At 40.9% G+C, this 25,086-nt stretch overlaps 1 protein-coding gene across 1 annotated transcript; it reads right to left on the minus strand.

Moving 5' to 3' along the window:
* Positions 1 to 14,033: 14,033 nt before the first annotated feature.
* LOC134416856 (cysteine-rich venom protein kaouthin-2-like) lies at positions 14,034 to 24,884 on the minus strand. Its single transcript, XM_063153535.1, has 8 exons — positions 24,805 to 24,884; positions 21,523 to 21,584; positions 20,070 to 20,189; positions 19,497 to 19,584; positions 18,249 to 18,394; positions 17,421 to 17,515; positions 15,750 to 15,838; positions 14,034 to 15,067 (listed from the first exon to the last, which is right to left on the minus strand). The coding sequence occupies exons 1-8, from the start codon at positions 24,815 to 24,817 to the stop codon at positions 15,057 to 15,059; spliced, it is 624 nt and encodes a 207-aa protein (XP_063009605.1). The 5' UTR covers positions 24,818 to 24,884; the 3' UTR covers positions 14,034 to 15,056.
* Positions 24,885 to 25,086: the final 202 nt, after the last annotated feature.

The raw sequence follows: 25,086 nt of genomic DNA on the forward strand, positions 1-25,086 counted from the left end.
AGGGAAGAAGGGGCATTTATTTTCTGGGAAAGGCCCTGAGAAAAAAGTGTTACAAAGGCAGACACAGATTCCTGGTTTCTGCATCCTGCAATATTTTTCCCTTTAGAGAGATGCGATGTGATGTGATGTGATAGAAAATGTACACACAGTCCAGAAAGATGAACCTAGAACACATTGTTCTGTAATGACCAGCAGAAAAATGATTGCTAAGGAAAACATATTTCCTGGTTGAAACTGATACACAACTTTTACAGCTTTCTGCTTTTGGAAAGTATCCAGTTGTTCACATGAGTATAATTGGTATCTCAGTTTGCATGCCTGTGTTGGTGCTTTTCTGTGGTCAAGTTAGGGAAAAGCAAATACAGTGCTGTTCTTTATGAATCAATGAACAAACTCTTTTGAGGTAAGTCATAAAACACAACTGAATTATACTGTTTTCTAACTAAAAGAAGGTACCTGAAATGTAGGTTTTTCCTACATTTTCTACGTACATCTAATAAGTTCTCCCACCAGAAGGAGGGAGATCTTCCAGGTTAGTGAAGACCTAAATCTCAAAGTAGCAGTCCATAAAGAGACACTTGGCACCACCTCATGTAAAACAAGACACCTTTGCAGTGCCAGGGAGGTTGCAGGTGCATGTGGAAGAGTTGTGCCTTTCCAGATTTTATCTGGAGACCTGGCAGGATACCCTGGGGAATGTCAGGAAGTTGCAGACTCACAACTGAACTAAATGCTTTGAGGAATGTGAAAAGCTGAGAGAATTGGGGTTGTTCACTCTGGACAACAGAAGGCTCCAGGGAGACCTTAGACCTTTCAGCACCTAAAGGGGAGCCAAGAGAGCTGGAGAGAGACTTTGGGCAAGGGCAGGGAGTGACAGGACAAGGGGGAATGGCTTCAAACTGACTGAGGGCAGGGTTAGATTGGATGTTAGGAAGAAATTCTTTACTCAGGGTGGGGAGGCCCTGGCCTCCAGAGGAAATGTGGCTGCCACATCACTGGAAGTGTCCAAGGCCAGGTTGAAAAGGGCTGGAGCAACCTGGGATAGTGGAAGGTGTCCCTGCCCATGGCAGTGGGTGGAATGAGGTGAGCTTTAAAGTCCTTTTCAACCCAAAGCATTCTGTGATTCAGCAATTCTGTGATTCTTGATGTATTAATTTGCTGCTATGCAGGCATTTATGTGCAACCATGAAGCTATTAATTATATCTCTGAAATGTAATTGAGATTCAGGTCCACTTTCAAATACAATTCTATAGATACTGTGACCCAGTTCTATTCCCCTCACCCAGACACTGATCTTATGAAAAGGATGTTGGATTTCACAGTGGGTGACCCTCAGCTGTCCAAAGGTTGGCATCATTGGTATCTGTGCATGTCCCCTTTCTTATGGCCAGATGATTAATTTCGTAATGTTCTTTGATTCTATTCCTCATTCTCCCATTTTCTGAGTTACAGCCCATCCCCTCCCTACCCTCTCACCCCATTATCTCCTTTCCTAATTCCATATCCCCCTCTGAACCTAGTTTTGCTTCCAGTCTATCCAAACCATCATATTTCTGAGTGTTCCCGCGGCAATCTTGTCCATAAATGGCATTACTGACACAGCAAGTGTGAGTCACTGCAACCCAAATCTGCTCTGCCATTTTCCACGCCATATTTATTTTATTTACTTTACCATACCCAGCCAATTGATGCAGTTATTCTATTTCAGCCTTGATTCTTTCAGCTGAACACAAGAAGTTTGGCAGCAGTTTGCATACTAGAGCAGCAGAGTAACAGTTTCACATTTCTGCTTTGGGTATGTAAAGAGAAATGTGAAAGTTCCTTTTTAAGGACTTTGCTGCCATGAGGCCTTTTCATCTCACAGGCTTGCTTGATGGAAGTTTGAAATATTAGATGTGTTTTGCCATCAGCACAGCTTCCATGGATTTATGCATTATTTTTTCAATAATTTGATCCACAGTTTTTCCCTGGATCAGAGGAGGTCAGTAATTTAAATGCTCCCTTGGTTCCCTTTTTGGGCAGAAGTTCCATATCCATCGTCCCAGTTCTCTAAATGGCTTTTGTGTGATTATTGTCCTCATGAAGGTGGATGTTAGAATCACAGAATCACAGAATTTCAAGGGACCTTAAAGACCATATAGTTCCAATAGGCAGGGGTGAGACCCACTAGAACAGGCTGCTCAGAGCCTCATCCAGCCTTGCCTTGAACCTTGATCACGGTTCAAAGATTTATTAAATTGCTTCTTTAAGTATTGGTGGAGAATTTCATCAGCCTTTCATCAGACAGACTCCCCCTCTGTCATCCCACTGTTCTGTTGTAGTGAAAACCATTTACATGGATGTTTATTGCATTTCCCTGTGTATAAAGAGGGGTTAAAATTTCACTGCCTGGATTATCTTCATGTCTGTGTGGCTTTAGAAGATAAATATTAAAAAGTTTTTACATTGTGGCATTCTCATATGACAGACCTGCAGATTTCAGTCTCACAGACCTTTTTCTTGCTTGTCCTTGGCTCTGTGGAAAGCAAACACTTTGGGTCAGTGAAGTACCACTCCCACAGAGCCAGGGAGTGTTTACCAGGAAACTTGCCATTTGCCAAAGTAATTTTTCTTTAATATTCCATATTGCAAAAGCAGGACATTTTTTCATCAGCTCCAAGGATACTTTTACTGCCAAGCAACAAATCAAATCTCTGTTCATGTTATCAAATAATCAAGTTAATGTATATTTACCTTGAAAGAACGTCATCATCTGAGAGCCTGAGTTTTTTAGCAAATTACTTTTCTCTTTTCTCTTTTCTTTTCTTTTCTTTTCTTTTCTTTTCTTTTCTTTTCTTTTCTTTTCTTTTCTTTTCTTTTCTTTTCTTTTCTTTTCTTTTCCTTTCCTTTCCTTTCCTTTCCTTTCCTTTCCTTTTCTTTTCTTTTCTTTTCTTTTCTTTTCTTTTCTTTTCTTTTCTTTTCTTTTCTTTTCTTTTCTTTTCTTTTCTTTTCTTTTCTTTTCTTTTCTTTTCTTTTCTTTTCTTTTCTTTTCTTTTCTTTTCTTTTCTTTTCTTTTCTTTTCTTTTCTCTTTTCTCTCTCCTCTCCTCTTCTCTCCTCTCCTCTCCTCTCCTCTCCTCTCCTCTCCTCTCCTCTCCTCTCCTCTCCTCTCCTCTCCTCTCCTCTCCTCTCCTCTCCTCTCCTCTCCTCTCCTCTCCTCTCCTCTCCTCTCCTCTCCTCTCCTCTCCTCTCCTCTCCTCTCCTCTCCTCTCCTCTCCTCTCCTCTCCTCTCCTCTCCTCTCCTCTCCTCTCCTCTCCTCTCCTCTCCTCTCTTCTTCCCTCTCTCTTTCTAGCAGCTCTGCTGTGATACCATTTTTTACCATCTCTGTGGACACACATGGCTCTGATAGCACACCCCAAAACCTGGGGATTCCCTATTAGCTCCTAATCCAATTTCATGGCTTTTAAAATATTTTTTTTTACTTTCTACATTTAAATGTTGATGTTTTCCTTTTTAAATCATTGAGCTACTAATACACAAATCTCAACAGTACTTAATTTCTCTGTTTTTACTTTGCTGACCCTCTGCAAACTTTTCTATTGTGTTTGGGTTTCCCCCCAGACGAAGGAAGGATTGAATCTGACTCCATGTTCTCAGAAGGGTAATTTATTATTTTATGATATTATATTATTTTAAAGGATGCTATACTAAAGAATACAGAGAGGATACTTACAGAATGCTAAAAAGATAACAATGAAAAATCGTGACTCTCTCCAGAGTCCTGATGCAGCTTGGCACTGATTGGCCATTGAGTTAAAACAACTCACAGTAGAAACCAATGCAACAATCACCTGTGGTAAACAATCTCCAAACACATTCCAAAGGAGCAAAACAGAGGAGAAGCAAATGAGATAATTATTGTTTTCCTTTTTCTCTGAGGCTTCTCAGCTTCCCAGGAGAAAAATCCTGGGCAAAGGGATTTTTCCAGAAAATGCGAATGCCACACTTTCCATCTTCTCCTTCCCTGTAGTAGGAGTCAAGTGTGAGTTCTTGAGCCCTGGGAATCAGCAAGAGAGGCAGCCAAGCTCTGACCCACATCTGGATGGAGCACCAGATTGCAGAGCAATGGAATTAAACTCAATCTTAGAGGAAAACTCAAAGCTGGCACAGGGTGCCCAGAGCAGCTGTGGCTGCCCCATCCCTGGCAGTGTCCAAGGCCAGGCTGGACAGGGCTTGGAGCAGCCTGGGACAGTGGAAGGTGTTCCTGCCCATGGCATGGGGTTGGAACAAGGTGATCTTCCTGGCCCATTCCAACCCCAACCATTCCTCTGATATTTTCACCAAACCACCGCTCCTGGTTGGAACACCTGGAGCCTCAGGGCTCTGAAGAATTCCTAGCAGAATGGCAAAGCAAAAAATGATTAATCTGGCCTAGGAATATTCAGTTATGTAATTAAGACCTTTTGGTGTACCAGCAAAAAACTGGCATTTTCATTTGAGGAAATTGCTTATTTTTAGTGACACCAGAGCTTCATCTGCTCAGTTTTCCACCAGAGGGCACTCCTATATTTTCAATGAAGGCAACTTCGGGAACAGGACTGAGCAGTTTTGTGCGTGCAGTACAATTCCAGCTGTGACAGGACAACGGGAAAAATGCAGGAGCAGAATGACCTTGTTGCACATCGGCCAGCACTGTCCATCATCTGGGACCCTCCAGTGCCACCTGATGGGGCACAGCCAGGCTTCAGAGCCCTCTGTGTGTGTCAGGCTGATGCTCAAAAAATAAATAACCGGCTCACACACACAGCGTTTGATATGGCCCAGTTTAATTAAGGGATTTGTGTCTTCCTCCTGAGGAACAACAAGGCCACTTGTGTCACCAGATCTGATACCAGATTTCAGTATTTTCCATGGGATATTCCATCCCATACACAGTCCTGTGGTTTTATCTTCACTCATAAAAATACACATTGTTATAAAAATTAAATCACATCCACAGCTGATGGTGCTTGGGTTGATTGTGTGGTTTTGGTACTCAGGAATTTACATCAAAATGCAATGCAAAAAACTATCTGCAGTCAAATCTGTAAAAACTGAAGAATCTGTTGGTTTAGCTGGACTGTGTCCCTGTCAGAGATATATATTATATGTATACCCGTGTGTGTATATATTCCTATCATATATTACAGGGCTTTTTAACCCTTTTTAAAGCTTTTATAACTTAGAATGATTTTTAGTAATTAAGGTAATGTACTCAAATGAAGAAAATCTAGCACTTTGTTTATTGATGAAAGAGAAAGAAGAGAAAAGAAATCTCTTTCTTTCTGATGAAAGAAGAGGAAGCACGATTTTGTGGAGATAATAACAAAAAAAGCCAAGGCTCTGAATAAAATGTTTCAGAAAATTATTAGTTTGCTTTATTTATGCATAAAAGAGTGAACCAAATTTCTGAATAGGCTCTCTCAAGTCTGAATTACTTCCTAAATATGTATTTAATCAAATTAATTCTTTAATTACTGCAAAAATTGGAAAAGGCAGTTTAAGGAGGAAATAAGATTTTCTGGTAATCTGACCAAAATGTAGATGAACAGGGTAAACAGAGATTGGGGTTATGATGCATTGAGCAGTTTAGAGGTTCTAGCACCATGTGAAAAGAGACAGATTCTCACAGCTACTCATAAACTGATCAGGTAAACACTTTTCCCTTCCTCTTAAGTCAGAGAGGAGGAACAGCCTGAAATCAGCTCTGCTCCAAGGAAACATCTCTGTTAAACTGCACCAGGGGAGGCAACTCAGGGCAGAGCCAGGCTGAGCAAATTCAGGTGTAAGCATGTGTCATTTTTCAATCCTTCCTTCTCACTTGTATTTTTCCTATGGATGCCTTTGGCATGGTCCTTGTCTGCCACAGTTGGTTTTTTTCCCCTCCAGCTGATTATTGCTCTGCATCCCATGGCTGTATAAAGGTGACTTTGCCTGCCTGGTTATGTGGTGACTCTCTCCCCTGTGCTCCAGCAAATTCATCAGCCACTGTCTTCTCTGGCCAAATCCATCATTCCTAATGTAATCAGAGATCAAGAATATGGATCTCTTATGAATATGTGGTGTAGCAAGTGATCTCTGTGCCTTCAGGTTTTGAATGTGGGGAAACTGGTTGATCTAATGGGACCGGTCACTTAAATTCTCTGCAGTGTTTCGTGACTACTTAAATACTTAAACTTCTTTTGACCCACTGCAGAGAATGTCTCACTGCTTAACTGACTGCATCTCCACTATTCACTTCCTGGCTTTTGATTCAGAACCTTTTTTCTCTGCAGACCCCTCACCTTCCAGCTCCACCCCAGCCAGGCCTGCTGTCATCAAAACCAGCCTCACTATAGCTACAGGTCTCTTGAACCTGCAGCTGGTGAGGAAAAACTGTCCCTGCCAGAGCATGATCCAGACTGCCAGGGTGGCATTCATCTCACCAAAGCTCTGCTTCAAAGCCATTCTCCTTATGCTGCCTTTAGAGGTAATAGAGGTACTTCTGCATTTGTAGCTCTATATTTCACCTTTTCTTCTTAGAGCAGATACCTGAGACAGGCTGGATGAGCAGATAAGGCAAATGACTGCCTTGACATCATCAAGAATTTTTTTAAGAAGCATTATATGAGTCAAGTCAGTCATTCTTCTATATGTCTTTCCAGATAAGGTTGAGGAAAACAGTTGTTGGGGGAGATGTAATAATATGGATGGTACAATTTGTCTACGATAACTTTTTGGGTCTTAAGGCCACTGGTTTGGCTCTGATCAGGAGAGCTGAACTCTGCTTCTTGAACCATGTTTTCAAAGATGCTAAAGGTCCCTTGGCATTATTAACCTGTCAGACATACCAAGGCTTTTCTGGAAGGCAATGCTATTTGGTCTAAGACAAAATTGTGTCAAGGACTAAGATTATAAAGACACAGAAAACTTCTTCAGTGCTCAGACCTGTGTTCTGACTCTGTGTAACCTGTCACTACAGACAGACATGAAAAAAAGAATGGATGGAAAGGTTTCAGAGGAAAACCTATTAAAAAAAGCCTGAAATTAGGAATTGATTCAGGTCATGCCGTGAAGAAAGCATTTACTTGTCCTACTGCAATCACCCATTGGTAAACAATGTCCAAACACATTCCAAAGCAGAAAAATACAGGAGAAGCAAATCAGATAATTATTTTTTTCCTTTTTCTCTGAGGCTTCTCAGCTTCCCACAAGAAAAATCCTGGACCTGTTTTCTGGTCATGAGGAGGGTCAACAGTGCACACGCCATATGTATTCCATATATGTGGAACATTCAAGCATGCTGCACAATTGCTGGTTTGTCTTTGAAATGTGCCTGCTGCTTCCCCAGAAATGAGTGGAGACACTCATTCATTTTGATATTCCTGAGGTTTTCATGGGTGTAGTGTTGTGAGGTTCCCAGATGACATGAGAGATGAAAATTTGACTACAAGTTCTCAGAAGGCTGATATATTATTATATTATGTTATGTTATGTTATGTTATGTTATGTTATGTTATGTTATGTTATGTTATGTTATGTTATGTTATGTTATGTTATGTTATGTTATATTATATTCTAAAACTATACTAAGGAAAAGAGAAAGACTACATCAGAAGGCTAAACAAGAATGAATAATAAAAACCCATGACTGGCCAGACTCCCGACACAGCTGGACTGGGATTGGTCATTAAGTTAAAACAATTCACTTGCAGGGTAAATTCTCCAAATCACATTCCAAAGCAGCAAAACAGTGAGAAGCTGAAGCTTCCCAGCTTCCCAGGAGAAGAAATCCTGGTGAAGGGATTTTTCATAAAATATCACGGTGACACATGGGCAAACTCATTTGCTTTGGTTGAATCCAGCAGCTGTGTGCTCCATCTTGGCTAAGCAGAGCCTCCAGTGCTCAACCTGTACAATCTTGTTTCGTTCCTGTTAACTGGCAATGGGTGGGCTAGATGGCAATTATGGTTTAGCCTAAATGGCCTTGTCATTTGCTGCTATTTCCTTAAATTGGGCAGAAAGGCATCCTATGCATTGTGTATCTCCTCCTGGCAGGCTGAGCCTCTTGCTCCCACCCACTGGCAGCAAAGCAGGTCTGATGCTGCAGTTGCTGAAGTGAACAAAGCCAGCAGGGGCTCAGGGGAGATGCTTTATGCAGAGGATAAGATCAGGCTCAGACACCGAGCTGCTTGGGGCGATGCATTATTAAATGCTATCTACTGCTACGCTCCTTCTGTAGAAGCCGATTAATGACATCCCACTTTATTATTCCTTATCTTTTATCTCCACCTTGTTTCACAGATGTAGCCAGCAGTACTCAGCACTAAGCAGAGACCCGTGGCACTCATTAGATGGTGGCTGCTCCTCACAAGAGCCATCAGACGTGCAATTCCCATCCCTGATTTTGCTAACGATGCTGGTTAACACTTTGCTGTGTCGCTGTTCAGGCAACCTAGACAACATGGTCTTGTCAGTCTCAAACTAGCTGATCTTTTACTTCTTGTTTCCTTTGACACCCTCCTCTGATAAATTGAGAGATAAACACATGACAGACCCTGCAATGTATTCCCCTGGCACTAAAATCTTAGCAGTAGCTCTGTAGAGGTGCTTCATCTAACGAGTGCTTTTTTGACCTGCTTTCTATTTTATTCCAGCGTTGCAGCTGCAGATCTTAAGGCATGTTTAAACCAGAAACACAATCTTGTTTAGCTGCTCCCTGTACTTCAGGAAGTGTATCTTTGTGTGAATGTGAGTATTAAATTCCAGAAGCTACATGGTACAGGAAAGTCAAGCACATCCAGTTGCCTAAGGTCCTGCTTTTAGCTTTGATGCTGTGATGAGAGGAGAGCAGTTACCCCTCGAAGAGAAAACTGACCAGAGGACATAATTCAGTCCCTGTCCCAGAGCAGCCAGCTCTCTGCAAGGAGCTCACTCAGGAGTAAATGAGAAGGAGGAATGGAGAATAATCCCTTTTCTGCTGGGTTAGTGTCCTGGTTTATGTCAGCAAGAGTTAATGAGATACAAGGACACTTTTCTTGTAGATAAATAAAACTGCCTTGGTTACTTATCACAACCAGATATGGATTTGGTGAGGAGGGAGAAAAGGGCTGGATTAGGGAAAGGTAGCATCTTCTTAGTATTGGTGTCAATTGTGTGAGTCCTGTGTGATCAAAGACTCAAGGTCTGTCCCTCATACTGAGGCTGCGCCTGATCCTGGGAGCTCTATGTTCACCACCAAACCATAGCCCTAAGCACCACATCTTCACATTTTTTTGTGATTCCATCATTTCCCTGGGCAGTCTGTTCCAATGCCTGACCTCTTGTTCAGTCAAGAAATTTTCCCCAATATCTAATCTAAACCTACTCTGCTACAACTTAACGTTTCCTCTTGTCCTGAATTGTCTTGAATTATTTCTTTCTTTCCTGCTTTTAGCTTTGATGCTGTGATGAGAGGAGAGCAGTTACCCACTCTAAAAGAAAACTGACCAGATGAATATTTTTCTGCTGGGTTAGTGTCCTGGTTTATGTCAGCAAGAGTTAATGAGATACAAGGACACTTTCCTTGAAGATAGATAAAACTGCCTTGGTTACTTATCCATCAGATATGGATTTGGTGAGGAGGGAGAAAAGGGGTGGATTAGGGAAAGGTAGCATCTTCTTAGTACTGGTGGCAACGGTGTGAGTCTTGTGTGGCCAAAGACTCAAGGTATATCCCTCATCCTGGAGGCTGTACTCTTGATCCTGAGAGCTCTATGTTCACCACCAAATCATGGCCCTAAGCACCACATCTTCACATTTTTTGTGACTCCATCATTTCCCTGGGCAGTCTGCTCCAATGCCTGACCACTCTCTCAGTCAATAAATTTTTCCCAACATCTAATCTAAACCTGCCCTGGTACAACTTGACAACATTTCCTCTTGTCCTAAATTGTCCTGAATTATTTCTTTCTGTGGCTGGCTGCCTCAGTACCAGCCAGGCTGGGGATCATTTTCTGCCAGGTTAGGAAGTGAGATCAGTTCAGTAAGGAGGAAATGTAGTGGTGGCACTGGGAATGATCCTCTTCCAACCTGTGCAACATACCTCAGGTAACTCCACTTCTATGGTGAGCATTAACAGCAAAACTTATGGGAAATTTGAGAGCAATTTTTTGATTCTAAATTATAATCCCAGCAAACTATGGGCAAATGTGTTATAGGCAGAGTAATAAACAGGCAGTTCCTGACACTTTAAGCTGAGAAAGTAAGAGGGTTTTTATTAACATATTACAGCGAGTGCTGGTTTGTGGACAGGCTGAGGCTAAGATTAAAGGATCCCTACAGACAGCTCAGGGAGAAATACAGCTGCTTAAATCCAAATGTGTGGTCCTATGCCTCTGATAGCACTCTGCCATGCCTAGGGAAATCTTTAACCCTTGTGTATACCCCAGCATGGAAGGAGGAGGAGGATTAAAACTTTGATTCTTATTAAATTGAAATAGGTCACTTCTTGCTCAGTCATTTGTTGCAATTAGCATCTAATTTGGAGACACTTTCCTGACGTGTAAATCACTGTGTGGGCAGCCTGGGTGCCAAACAGAGGATTGTGGGTGCCACAGATGGATTTCAGGGTGCAAACCATCAGGTTCTGAAGGATTTCTTGTATCAGCTGGGGCACAAATGTTCTTAGGCCCCTCTATGATCTTGACATGCATCTCCTGAGAAACCTGATGTTTTCTTTACCAGCTACAAAATGATAAAACGATAAGCTACAAACATATAAAACTATCTATAGATTATTTCTGTTTTCTTTAAATGTTATCTTTCTTACCTATTCAGCAATCTGATACAGCAGAGCAGATGAACAGGGAATTCATCTGAAAATGGCCCAGTTAGAGTGAGTAAAATGTTCATTTCTTCATTGTATAACACATGTCTGAAAAGCTTATCTGTGGCTAAATGCTACAGAGAAAATCAATAAGGATTATCTCCATACAAGTAGAAAAGGCAGCACCTTTCTGCTCAGGTGATTAATATTTTAAGTGCAACAGTCCCATTTTTTAAGGTCATTGTAAAGGACACCAAATCTAGAGGAAGAAGAAATTCAGGTCTGCCTGCCACAAGATTTTTCCAGCTGCCATTAAGGGACCTTCTCTTTGTAATGGCAGGAGACAGGACACTGCCTTGGCTGAGCTGTCTGTATCACTGTGTTCCTCTTAAACCACTGCACAAGTGAGATGCTTCTTGCGCTCAGAGAAGAACTTATTCCGAACTAATCTTTGGTCAGGAAGTTGCATCAGTCAGGCCCTCTCTAACTGAATTTATCCTATCCTATCCTATCCTATCCTATCCTATCCTATCCTATCCTATCCTATCCTATCCTATCCTATCCTATCCTATCCTATCCTATCCATCTTGTGTTCTTTACCACAATGAACCAGGAAGTCCATCATGCAGGACATAATTCAGGCCCTGTCTCAGAGCAGCCAGCTCTCTGCAAGGAGCTCCCTCAGGAGTAGGTGAGAAGGAGGAAGGAGGAATAATCCCTTTCCAGAAGCCTTCCCATGTCATGTCCTTGTTTGCTCTGGATCCTTGCTAAAGGTAGGCAGGGTTATCAAAGGTTTCTCCTAGAAAGGTGGAAGGAAGCAGGAACAGGATGTGCAAGGAGGAAAACTGCTCTGCTGTGGAGATCTCAGGGATGACAGGAGCTGTCAGAGACAAGGAAAACTGCCTTCCAATATGTTAGGAAGTGTATGTTATAATGACTTTTAAGTCTTTTACCAGCACTGATTGCAACATGGCCCTTTGGTGTCATAGTCAGTCACTAACTATTTCTCATGCCCTAGAAACATCAATAGCTGGGCCTCACCTAAAGCAGTGGTTTTAGAGCACAAGGCACAAGATTGTGTCTCCACACATTTATGGAATATCTCCAGCGAGGGAGACTCCATCTCTCTCTGGTCTCTGTTCAGTGCTTGGTCACTGCACAGGAAAGAAGTTCTGCCTCCTGTCCAGGTGGAACTTGCTGGGATCGGTCCCTGCCCGTGGCTCTGGTGCCATTGCTGGGCCCTGGAGCAGAGCCTGGGCCCTGCTCTGCCCCTCCCTGCACACAGGGACACCCAGGGCTGAGGGTCCCTCTCAGCTGTGCCTCCTCTCCAGGCTGAACAGCCCCAGCTCCCTCAGCCTTTCCTCATCAGGGAGATGCTCCAGCCCCTCCATCATCTTTGCCACCCAGCACTGGACCCACTCCAGGAGCTCCATGTCTCTCTTGTCCTGAGGAGCCCAGAACTACACACAGCACCCCAGATGTGCCTCACTGGGTCTCCTTGCTCACAGAGCACACTCCTGGGTCATGGACATCTTGTCATCCACCAGGACCCTGAGGTGCCAGAGGTCTCTGTCTCCTCCCCCAGCTCAGGAGCATCCATGGATGTGTGTCCAGCTGCATGGATGTGCCATGCTTCAGTACTTTCATCTGTACCACACGTCCCAAGTTTGTTACTTATGCCATCACAACATCCTCTCATCTGAGTGACTCTCTGATGAGATTTTCTTTGGCAAGATCAGTTCATGAAGGATCCATGCTGATATTTAATACTCTACTGGTTACATAATGACCGGGAAGAAATTTGTTCCATTATCTTCCTGGAGATCTAAATTAGGCTTATGGACCTTTATGCCCTGGGTCAGATGTATGATTATTGATTTTTACCTTATTGCACTACTTTTTTCCTCTTATGAGTGACTGAGAAATGAATTCTTGTGGTTTGGCTTGCAGAAATCACTGCAGGAAAGACATTGAGGGGCTGGAGCATATCCAGGGAAGGGAACAGAGCTGGGGAAGGATCTGGAGCACAGGTCTGAGGAGGAACAGCTGAGGGAGCTGGGAAAGGGGCTCAGCCCGGAGAAAAGGAGGCTCAGGGGGGGATATTCTTGTTCTTTACAACTCCCTATAAAGATATTGTAGCCATGTGGAGCTCAGTCTCTGCTCCCATGTAACAAACAATAGACAAGAGGAAATGGCTTCAAGCTTTCAAGCTGGGCCAAGGGAGGTTTAGATTGGACATTGGCAAAAAATTTCTCCACAGAAGGGGTTGTCAAGCATTGGAACAGGCTACTCAGGGAAGTGTTGGAGTCACCACCCCTGGAAGTGCTCAGGAAATGTGCAGTTCTGGTTGTTAGGGATGTGGTTTAGTGATGGACCTGGCAGTGATAGGTAAATGTTTGAAGTTGATGCTCTTAGAGGTCTTTTCCAGCCTTAATGATTCTATGATTTCTTGACCCATCATTCATGGTAAAGGAGTCTTTTGTGAGTGAGGGCAATGTTTCTGCCCACTTCCTTATTGATAACAACCCTGGACTAACTATTGCGACATAATCATTCTTACTTGGACCTGTGCTAATTATTTCAGAGCATAGTAAGTCATGTTCCAGCACTCACACCTCTGCCCTGGCATTGCTTAATTTACTTTTAGAGCTGTCTCCAGCTGAGATGGCAGTGTGCCATGGAGGGGAAAAAGTGGTGGAGATGAATGAGGAAAAATCCCAACCCCAATAATAAGCACTTTGAGTTGTGAAATTGAACTTTTAACTTAATACTTGTCTTTCACACTAGAAGAAATGCCACTAGAAGAAGTCAAATGTGTGATGAAATTATTCTGTGCCAAGGGCTCTGGGACTTGCAATCCTAATTATGACAGCAGCTTCCTTACTAAAAGGGGACTAGAATGTGCAACCTTTCTAAGGTGAGACTGAAATAATATTTAACCCCATTGTTAACTGCACAGAAAAACACCTGTATCCCAAAGGTCACCAAGTGGGGATTGCAGGTTATTTATGCTAATTGTTGTTTCTCTCTGAAAGGGAGTCTGATGGAGGCTTGCTTGCCTGACTTCTGTTTTTGCTTAGGAAATCTTCTCACATAACCTGATTCTGCTCATGCTGCTAAATATTTAGGCTCCCTTCAACACCTAATGCTAATAAAGTCACAACTTTGGTGAAGTTTAGAGAATTTTATTTCATGGTAATAAGAAAGAATGAAAATTACAATGAACTGGTCAGTGAGGAATGAGTAATTTAATGACTGATACAGTGAAAGAACATATTAAAAAAAAATAAAACACATGTCTACTTGTTATGAAAAAGAAAGTTCCCAAATGCAGGGACCTTCCCCCTTTTGACTATCTGTTACTGTGAATTAAGCTCTTTTCTCAGACAGTCCTTTTTCTTTACAAGGCAGGTTTGGTTACCTGTATTTAAATGCAATCTTACACTATAAACAGGATTCTTAATTTAAATTAACTACATTTGGTGTGTTTTTTGGGGGTATTTTTTGTGGTTTTTTCACAACTGAGCATTTTACAGTAGAACATATGTCAGCAACAGATTCTAAACCAGAATAGATCTACAGGAAACTGCTCTGTTCTCCTAATTTCTTTTAAGAATTACATATTTCAAGCAATCCTGTTTATCTTCTGGTCCTGTTAACAGTACAATAGTTTAAATTTTCAATCAAGTTAAAAGCAGTCACATGACCAAGCACTATCCATCTATTCCAAGAACAAAATAAACATATGGAACGACAGACCTTTAAAAAATGTTTATTCGATAACATTTTGGGAAAAGAAAGATGATAAAAGCTAATAATATATCTAGCTATCTATTAGCTAGATAAAAGCTAATAAGATGATAAAAGCTAATAATATATCTAGCTATCTGTTAGCTATCTAAATTAGGTAATAATAATAGCTAATATATATTAGATATATCTTGCAAAGAAACAAAAAAAATAAATTACGATTTCTACCATGTTCTGGACCATTATATAAATAGAATATGTACATCACCTACAGACTTTTTTTGTATGAGTCACTGTACTGAAGTCAGTCCTTCTGCACATGTTGGAGAGGCAGGATGGAATCAGTGTTTGTGGAAGAATTCATTAAGGAGATGAATATCCATGTTGAACCTCATTTTATTCCAGTTTTGCATCGACAGGAGCAGAGCAGTGGACTTGACCAAGCTCTGGGCACACCCTGGACACTTTGCCAGGAATGTTGGACAAAAGTCTCTTCAAACTTTCAAGGTTTGGCTGAAAACGATTTGAAACACAAAATTAATCATGAGTGGGAAGTGAAAACCTGCATCATGTCCTTTCAGAATAATTTTTCATCAACATTATTTTCTCTTTGTTTTCTTCTCTGTTGCCATTTACTCCCCAGCAGCATCCCAACCATTAATTTGACCACACACAGAAAATAAGTGGCTTTTTCAAGATTTCTTACTTATCCATAAAGGTGTTTTAAAGTTTTCTTTCTTTATGTTACAGTCTGTGATGAGAATTTGGTTAATTCAATAACAGAAGATATTAATTAAATCTTGCATTGTGAGATGCAGCCCATATGTTTTTATTTCCTACCAGAATTCTAAAATCTCAGGTTTGCCACTTGCTCTTATCAAGTGCGTTGCTACTTCCATTTAATCTGCCACCATTGTTTAGAAGATGAAGAAGTAAGAAAAAGGTAAAGAAGTCCCCTCCTTCCCTAGAATTTCGTAGGTTCAAGGATGAGATTTATCTCCCCTGGGCATGAAAAGGTGTTATCTCACCTAGGTAAAGCAGACAGCATGGTGAAATGTGATTTCTGATAGTGCTTTGGCCCTAGTATTTCAGTTTTTTTTTTTTTTTAATTTAGTTTGCATATATTAATTGCTGTTTAGGGGTTTTTTTAAGCATCAACTTTATCCATGTCACAATTAAAATGCTTGGAACTTACTGCATAGTCCATCCTCACAAGCATTGGGGCAATCCCCACAGGGCTCTCCTTCCTTGTAGGGTGTCTTCATTGAACCTATTAGGTTTCCCCTGAAACATCAATGTTACCAACATCAGCTATGAAGTCACTACACCATATTGAAGAGGAAAAATAAATTATAAAGATGTTTAGATTTACACTCAGTTACTTCTGTAACTTACTGTTACATTTATGCTGGGTTATATGTCAATTTTTACACGTGTGCTGGGTTTATTTGGAAATGCTTTGGCAGTGGGCAGAAAGGGGGAGGAATTCAGGAATTTCAGGGGTGGCCTTTGTGAGAAGACACCAGAGGCTGTCTCTGTTCCAGACAGGACCAGTGTTGGCCACTCCAAGTTGGACCCCTCTGATGGAGATTGTGGCTCTGGGATAACACATTCAAGGGAGGGTAAATTCTGCATGCAACAGCAACCAGAAGAAAGGAGAGGGAATATGTGAGAGAATTCACCCTGCAGACACCCAGGTCAGTGCAGAAGGAGAGGGAGGAGGTGCCCCAGGCACCTGAGCTGAGGTTCCCTGGTGCAGCCCATGGAGAGGCACCAGGAGCAGCCCATGGATGTCCATGGGGATGCAAAGATCCACCTGCAACCTGTGGAGCAGGAGGATGCCTGGAGGAGGCTGTGATCCCATGGGAAACCCTCACTGGATCAAGCTCCTGACTGGATTTGTGACCAGTGTGGGGGACTCAGATTGCAGCAGTCCAATCCTGAGGGAATGGAAGCATGGAAGGAATCCATGCTGGAGCAGCTCAGGAGGAACTGCAGCCTGTGGGAAGGACCCACACTGAAGTTCATGGAGATCTCTCCAGTGAGAAGGACCCACAAGGGAGTGGGGGAAGAGCAAGGGGAGGAAGGAGTGGCAGAAATGGCACAAGATGAACTGAGCAGAGTCCCCAGTCCCATCCCATCGTGCTGCTGAGGGGGAGGAGGCAGAGAAAACCAGGATCAAGCTGAGCTTGGGAAGAAGATGAGGGCTGGTAGAAGGTACTTTAGGTTTGGTTTTACTTCTTATTATCCTAGTCTGATTTGATTAGTAATAAATTAAGCTAATTTTCCTAAGCTGAGTCTCTTTTTCCCATGACAGTAAGTGGTGAGTGAACTCCCCTGACCTCATCCTGACCCATGAACTTTTTGCAATATTTTTTAATTACTCCATCCTGTTGGGGAGAAGAGTCAGAGAGGCTGGGTGAGCTACTGATGGTCAGTCAAGTTCAACCTAAAATAAGATATAGTGAATGTGGAAATTAATTTTAGGCACTCTTTGAAATCATCACTTAAACATTCACATTAAAGTATTTTGGAATTAATTATAGTCTTCACTGTACATATTGGTATGCCTTTCTGCACTGACATTTCAAGTAGAATGTGCAAAATATTTATTTCTAATTAACTATTATGAAAATTAGGATTTTTAGGCAAGAGACGTTTAATTTAAAATCAGTGTCCCTTTAATATATTTTATGCTTTTCTTGTTTGACAACTCTTTTCATAAGTGTGTTTCTGTCCTTTCATATTCCTAATACAGTCTTCCAACCTGTTTCTCAGCTATTGGTGATGTGCCCTGATACAAATATCTCTAGCTCCTGACTAATTTTGATGATGTAACAAGTACTAAAATCAAATCAATACGTACGCGGGGCAGTACTGGCAGACATAAAAGTAACTGTACGTAGTGTTGCTGCAGAAAGCAAAACCACATCCAATTTTATAAGAATTGTGCCAAACCATCTGTAGGTATAAGAATAAAAATAATGGGAGTATGGAAAATATACATTTGAAAATCATTTAAGTACAATATGCATCACAGAAATGTTTGCAATGAGATTAAGTCACTTTATTTACCCTTTATAGTAAAAATATGAGCCCCATGTTACTGAAAATCTGCTTTCACCCCTATTCAACCAAAGAATATTGGGGATATAACAAGAATAATTCAAGACACATGTTTATAAAAGCTTTGATTTTGCATTTATGTCTTCATTCAGTTACAACTGTTAATGTAGGAATGATGATGTAAAATTTTGTATCCTGTTTTTTGTGCAGGTACTGTAGAAGTTAAGGATAAGCCATTGCCCAACTCCTCTGAGTCAAAAGAACTCTGTTGACTGCAGCAAACCTATTTATATTTCCTTGCTGATACTTTAATAACCCTGTTTTTCCACCTTCTGGGCAATTCCCACATGTTAAACAAGTTGCTGCTTCCTAAAGCCTTGAAATACCAGTATCTTTACTCTTTACTCCTACATATACTCAGGCTATTATTGTCATTTTAATCTTGTTACTTTACATATTCTTTTCATTCTAATTCTGTTCCTTTGAAAGTTTTCATCTTGTTTTGTTAGAATAACTCTCATGTCTCCATTGTATTTATTTCCTTTAAAGATGAGAGGGTAAAACTTGCTTAGCTAACATTTATTTGTTCAGCCTGAAATATAAATATCTATATTAAAAACACATCTACCTGAGTGTAATGGCCAAACATAGCACCTTTTGGTTTTGCCCCAGTTCCATATTCGAAATTTTTCTCCTCATTGTACCAGGTCTGAAGAACATCTGACCATGAGAACGGGGCAGAGGACATGAAGAGATTTTCACCACATTGAACATCTGAAAAGAGAATGGTGCTGAGAAATGCACAGAGAATACACACATGAGAAAAAAAAAACCCAAAAAAACAAACCAGCAAAAGGTGGGATGATTTTCATAGAAATTCTCATCTTAAATTGGGCTGCAGGATGTTTTTTCCCCAGCTGAGTGACATCACCCTTTCTAAATACCGAAGGTGTCACTTGGCCAGTTTGCAGCATGGCCTGTTTGGCCAGTGGTTGGTTGTTGCAGACATTCTGCATGACTGCAGGAACACCTGCACAGGTGCATTGTAGGTTCATGGCTGTAATTTTGCTATTTGGAAGTTGCCAACAATAATTATCCAGGTCACAACCCAGTAATCTTGGGAAAATCCCAACAATCCAAATTTTACTCCTGGCACACAAGAAAGTGTCTCTACTGCCCTTATCTTGCGTTTTTATTCAGGTCTAATGCCACTGCATTGGTCCTCAAATGGGATTCACCCTGGCAAAAAATCAGAGGATTTATATTTTAGGAAAAAATATTGACAGGACTGTCCACATCTTAGATGTGGTGCGGGTAGAGGTCAATCAGCAGCACACTGGCCTGTTAACATGGTACAGCTGTAAATTCAATATCCAATGACTAAGTATTAATCTGAACCTCAGAGACAGTTCAGTTTTAGGTTGCAATTTGCCAGGGGATTTAAAAACTCTTAAGTCTGGTCTGAGAAACCATGCTTAGCACCACCAGCCAGTTTTACACCTTTGCCTTTTGCCCTTTTCTTCCCAGACATTTCAAACCAGCACAAGTGAACTGGTTTCTGCATTAGCTGGCTCTAGATCTCTAGATTCCCTTTTTTCTGATGGATATTTTAGGAGAATATGCTTTATCACTATGATTTAATATTTTTCATCTGCTGTAGAAATGGGATATACTATGTAAAACTGGGATGAGAATGGGATTGAATTTTTCTTGCTCACTGGGCAGATTTCTACCTAGAAATTTCCATTTGTCACATGACAAAAAAAATCAGTATGAAATTAAAATTGCATCTCATTTCCCCCCAAACAAGCAAAACCTCAAAGTGGCCACATCAATAAGTTGTGATGTTGTTCAGCTCCACTCATGCTGCACTTACTGGTTCTCCTCAGGTTAGGAGGACTGTGCCTTAAATTACATTGATTGGCCCAATTTTGGGCATTCTCTGCAGCTGCAGGACACCATTCCTTAATGAAAGAAGAAAATATCTGTCACACACCCATGAATAACCCCTCATGCATACCCCTCATAAAGGAGCAACATTTAGAAATTACATTTAAATGAGAAAAAAGTCAAATGCGAAATCCTTTTGATCCCATTTTTTGAGTGGAGAGGGAGGTAGGAGCAAAGTTACTGTGCACCAAGTGAATGGAAACTGTGAAGCCTGATGAAGAATGCATCAGAAAGAAATTAATTATGCTATAGATCTTTCTTCTCCTTTTAATTTTACTTCAAAAGAGACATTACTGTTAATACACCACCACATTTTCCAGGTTTTTTTTTTCCACCTGCCCAGCCTTATGTTTCTCTTGGTGCTGGCTGTGCTCAATCCTTAGGAAAGGTCTGGAGAAGGAATTTGTGGCTAAATAAAATAATGTGACCCGGCATACAGTCCTGTATCTCTCATATAGTCCACCACTCATTAAAAATAAATTTACAGCACACAACTTACCATCTTCATCATGTTGCTGGCAGTTGGTTTTACTCCTCTCCTGAGGGCATTATGTCTGTCAACAATCAATTTCTGCTGCTCTGCTCTGCTGCTTGACAGAGCATTGAGAGCTGCAGTTTCCTAAATTGAAAAAAAAAAAAAAAAAAAAAAAAAGCTGTATTTCTGTTTCATTTGAATTTTACTAAATCCTGCATCCTGTGTAGGAAATATTAAAATACCAAAATTTTATTATCAACCAAGGACGTAATGCCTGTGGGGGAGGAAGGACTGTGGTCCTCTTTGTCTCCTAAGTGTCTCTTCCATGTGGAGCAGCATTTCAGTGGTTCCACAGCGTAAAGCTAAGCAATAATAACACAGATTCCTGTATTTTATCTCCCAACCCTCTGTGGAGGACTGGGATATTCTGGAATGTGTCTATGCCTGTAGACTCACATTTAGGCAACAGAACCAGACTTATTTACCAATATTATAATTTCCTAATGAGGTTTTGTGTAAAGAGGATCTACAAATCATCAGAATATATTAATTGTGTTTATGATATGTTTCTCTTGTAGTTTTAAACTTCTTTATCAATGTTTTTCTATTGAAGAAATCTGTTGTTTAATCACAGGATCATCTCGGGCTTCTTGCGGTACTTCATCAGGACATCCCACTGAACAGAAAATGTTTATACCTTTCATGCCATAGATCTTCTTCCAATTCTGTCATAATTCTGACAAAATTTCTCATGGTTTTCACATGTTCTCTAATTAAAAAATAGCCATGTGAGGAACTCAGCCTCCTCTTTACATCCATTCTCAACTAGTCTGGACTGCAGCATTGAGAGGAGAAATTGAAGGATTAGGAGGAAATGCAGTCAAGCCATCAGTCATGTGATGGAGAAGTAGCAAACTACAGATTTCAGACTGTTTGAGTTGGGAGGAACCATTCTGTGAGTGCATTCAGGGTGCTAATTTAGCTGTTTGAGGGAAATCAGGGATATGGGCTGAGTGGATGGGACTGTGAGCAAAGAGAGAGGCAATACCTCAGGACTTGTGGGATGAGAAAGGAAGAGAGGTAAGTAAATGATATCTATAAACCTGTGTGGAATTCATGGGAAAAGTGCTTGATCTTTAGGAGGTCCAGATTATTGGATTTGTGTATGGAAACTTCTGGAAAATACAGCTATCTCTGAGCCAACTTACAAGTACATCTTTAGATGGTTTTTTTGTGCAAATGTAGAACCAGAAAACTGTTTTGAAATGAAGCAGACTTCAAGGATAAGTGCTTTCCAGATTCTATATCTATTACTTCAAGAATAAATGCTTTCCAGATCCTAAATATCTCATCAGACTCTTTCAGCATATGTTTGGTGTGCATAGGAAAAGCCAAATTCAGTTGGTCCACAAGTGCCTCAGGGCCCACCCAAATTTTACAAATATCTCTTATTTAGAAATAAGAGATAAAATTCTACCTGTCCAGTGGACGGAGGCAGCACAGCTGTGAAACACAGGAACACTGCTGGCAGAATCATCTCTGAAAAGTGAGAATGAGCAATTAATTTTCTTTTTACAGTTTTCATTTCTCTGAATACAAAATACATCTTAATCCTGTATGTTTTCCGGCTTTTGCTCAAGTTCCTTCCTTCCTTCCTTCCTTCCTTCCTTCCTTCCTTCCTTCCTTCCTTCCTTCCTTCCTTCCTTCCTTCCTTCCTTCCTTCCTTCCTTCCTTCCTTCCTTCCTTCCTTCCTTCCTTCCTTCCTTCCTTCCTTCCTTCCTTCCTTCCTTCCTTCCTTCCTTCCTTCCTTCCTTCCTTCCTTCCTTCCTTCCTTCCTTCCTTCCTTCCTTCCTTCCTTCCTTCCTTCCTTCCTTCCTTCCTTCCTTCCTTCCTTCCTTCCCTCCCTCCCTCCCTCCCTCCCTCCCTCCTTCCCTCCTTCCTTCCTCCCTCCGTCCCATTCATTTTTAGAACTATAACAATAAAATTAATTCTCCCTCTTTATTTCCAAATTTCTATGAATCAGCTGCTTTTTACATCTCATACTTCCTGCATTAACACTGATGGAATATCCCCACAGGTGTTCACAGGTATTTTTGCTGCCCTTCCTGCAGGAAGCCTATTGCTCATTCTCAAACTGCAGAATGAGGATGGGATGCTGCTCTTAGTCTGTTTCTGTGTCAAAGTGAATCTGAAAATTCCCTTGCTCCCCTTTGCCTGCTCTGACTGGAGTGCTTTGGTTGAGAGGGGAATTAGACACTGAGCCCATCTGATCTCTACTGTTGGGTGTAGGAGTCAATATTCAAAACCTGCTCAAAGCTTAGTGACCAGCACTACAAAATCTTGCATGTGAGCTGGGGCAGAACTGGGAAAGACCTGTTTCAGGAAGATTTTTTTCGGTTTTATTTGCTTTAAGACAGGTCTTGACTATATTACAAGTAATAAGAAATGACAACAGAAATTAAAGCCCTCTCTAACATTGTGATTCTTGGTATTTCCCATGCAGGGCCAGGAGTAGGACTTTGATGATCCTTGTGGGTCCCGTCCAACTCAGGTTATTCTACAAATATCTCATTCTAATTGAAGAGGCATCCACCAGACCTTGGATTCCAAGACTCCACTTGCCTGGGAGGCTCAAACACCACTCCAGTGACCAAGGAGGTCACTGCAAAGTTCAGGTATCTGCAATCAGCCACACGAGCTACACTTAGCTGGTTTCTGCTCACCTACCTCTGGCAGGCAAGCAGGTGACTAGAGTGGAATTTACTTGTCCTGGCAATTTTCCCAGCCTCCCACTCTGAGGGAATTTATGGGCATGTTACCACAGAGGTGTATTATTAGCTTACCTTGTTTGGTTTTGAGGGGCTGCTGATTTTAGTTTTAAATTATTCTTGGGGAGAGGCCAGTAGGGCTTGCTGATCCTTTCATATTCAGCAAAGCCCCTTTGCCTGGAGGCAACCAGTTTATACAAAACACAGGGTGCTCTGGAGAGCATTGGTACTTGTGGAGAACACATGGTTAAGAATAAATATGCTTTTCCAGGTGTTACAGCAAGGCCCCAGCTCTTCACCAGGCTCTCACCTTGCTCTGGGGGTGACCCAAATGCCCAGCCTGAGGCAGGGATGCTGCTCCAGCTCTGCTAAACAACAAAACCCATGGACTGTGATTGTGGGCAGCTGGAGCTCAGAGGCCGAAAAACCGGAAGGACTGGTCACTTCTGTCCAATTAAACTCTCACAGCCTTCAAAATAGGGTGGATTATTCCAAGCACTTGTATTTGAGGGAAGATCCAGTTGATCCAGGGGAAAACATATGGATGATTTAACAGAGTAAGTCATTGATCTCCTGTTCTTAGTATTGTTTTATGTCCCTTACTTTAGATTTTAACATCACCTGTGCCTCCTTGAAGTGCTTTAGAACCACAGAATGTTTTTCTTATTAATTTCTCTAACTCGTATTTCTCAGAGCCGTTACAAAACTTTGCACTTTGTCTGACTTAGGTGTTTAGCAACAAAAGGTTATGCTCCCAATATCATGAAAAAATATGCTTTTCATTTAATTTCTAACTAGAAAGTAAATAGAATTTGGACTATTTTCAGCTGTACTCAAGTTACAAGCAAAAATATGTCTTTTGAATGCAAAATATGATGAGATGCAAGTATAAGGCAACCCTTTTTGCACATAAAACATATATTAAAGGAAAAAATTATTCACTGAAATGATGAAGCTTTCTAGTTTGCAAACTAATCTGAAGAAGCTGATTTAGAGACATGGGCAAAGTATTCATTCACTGTAATATTTTCTATGAATTAACTTACAATTAAATATAATTGGTAATTTAATACATGATACGAGTTTCAAAATGCCATTGGAATGCTTTCTAAGACCCAGTGGGTTTCCCACTCCAAGATATTAACATACTTTTGGCAATCCCACTGATTTCAACCAAATGCTTACAGTTTATGAGATGTAAATTTAATTGCTCTGCATTAATTTCTAGGCACCGGTCCTAAAATCAGTCTCTCTCTCCCCCTCCCCTGCTCCCCCTCAATCAAACATAAATCAGGACATGTGCCAAGTCTTACTGACTTTCCTGCAAATCCATCTGTATACCAGGATCTGCCACTGAAAGATGGTGCTTTAGCATCCCTAGTTTGTATGAGTTTGGCAAACCCATGAGAATATGTTTTTCCAGTCTCTCCTTCTAAAATAAAAAAATAAAAAGGTGTATCCTAAATTATTCATTTAATTGGATAACCATTAACAAAAAAATCCCAATTATTTTTTATTATCCTTGAGAAAGACCTGAAATAGAATTAAGTCTCTGTCATTACACTTGTAAAGCATTATTGCACAAAGGCTTCTTAGCAGCTACTTTGCAGAAGAGGAGTCAATTAAACAAGGTGGTAATTTTCCCACTCTGAAAATAGGTGGTGATAGAAACATGAACCAATAGAACTTACTAAACTGAATCTATATCCCATTCAATGTGTTTGACTGTCTCTCTGTCCCTTTCTCTATGTATAAATAATTTACTAAGATGCTGCTTTCTTGATACAGGTGGCTTTTCTAGTATTTTTGATCGTTCATCCATTTTCTCCATCTTTTTGTTTTAGCTTGTGTTACACTATTGCCTATATAATCCTTTTCACTGAATAAAATCCTCTTCTGTCTAAATTTTTCAAGAAGTCTTCTGATGACAGGTTGTATTTTATACAGGAAAAAAAAAATAATTTAAGCCAACGAATCAAGGCGAATCCTACCTTTTGTTTCCATGAAGATCAAAAGTTTCTTCTGTCCTTTGTTGTGGTATTAATTCCAATAGTCCTTCATCAGGTAGTTGTAGAATTGGCAGGAATTCTTCACTGGAGGGTGATTTATAGCTCTTCTGTTTCCTGATAGGACAAGGTGATTCAACGTCACAAGTATTACAAAGTTCATGTAGTGACCAGATAGAACAACAGCATATTTTTCAAGCTTAAATTCATCCAAAAAGGAAGTTGTTTGCTTGTCTTCCATTTTAATTTCCTCTTACTTCTTGTACT

This window comes from Melospiza melodia, chromosome 3, assembly GCF_035770615.1.
Source record: "Melospiza melodia melodia isolate bMelMel2 chromosome 3, bMelMel2.pri, whole genome shotgun sequence".
In the NCBI taxonomy this organism is placed as follows: Eukaryota; Metazoa; Chordata; class Aves; order Passeriformes; family Passerellidae; genus Melospiza; species Melospiza melodia.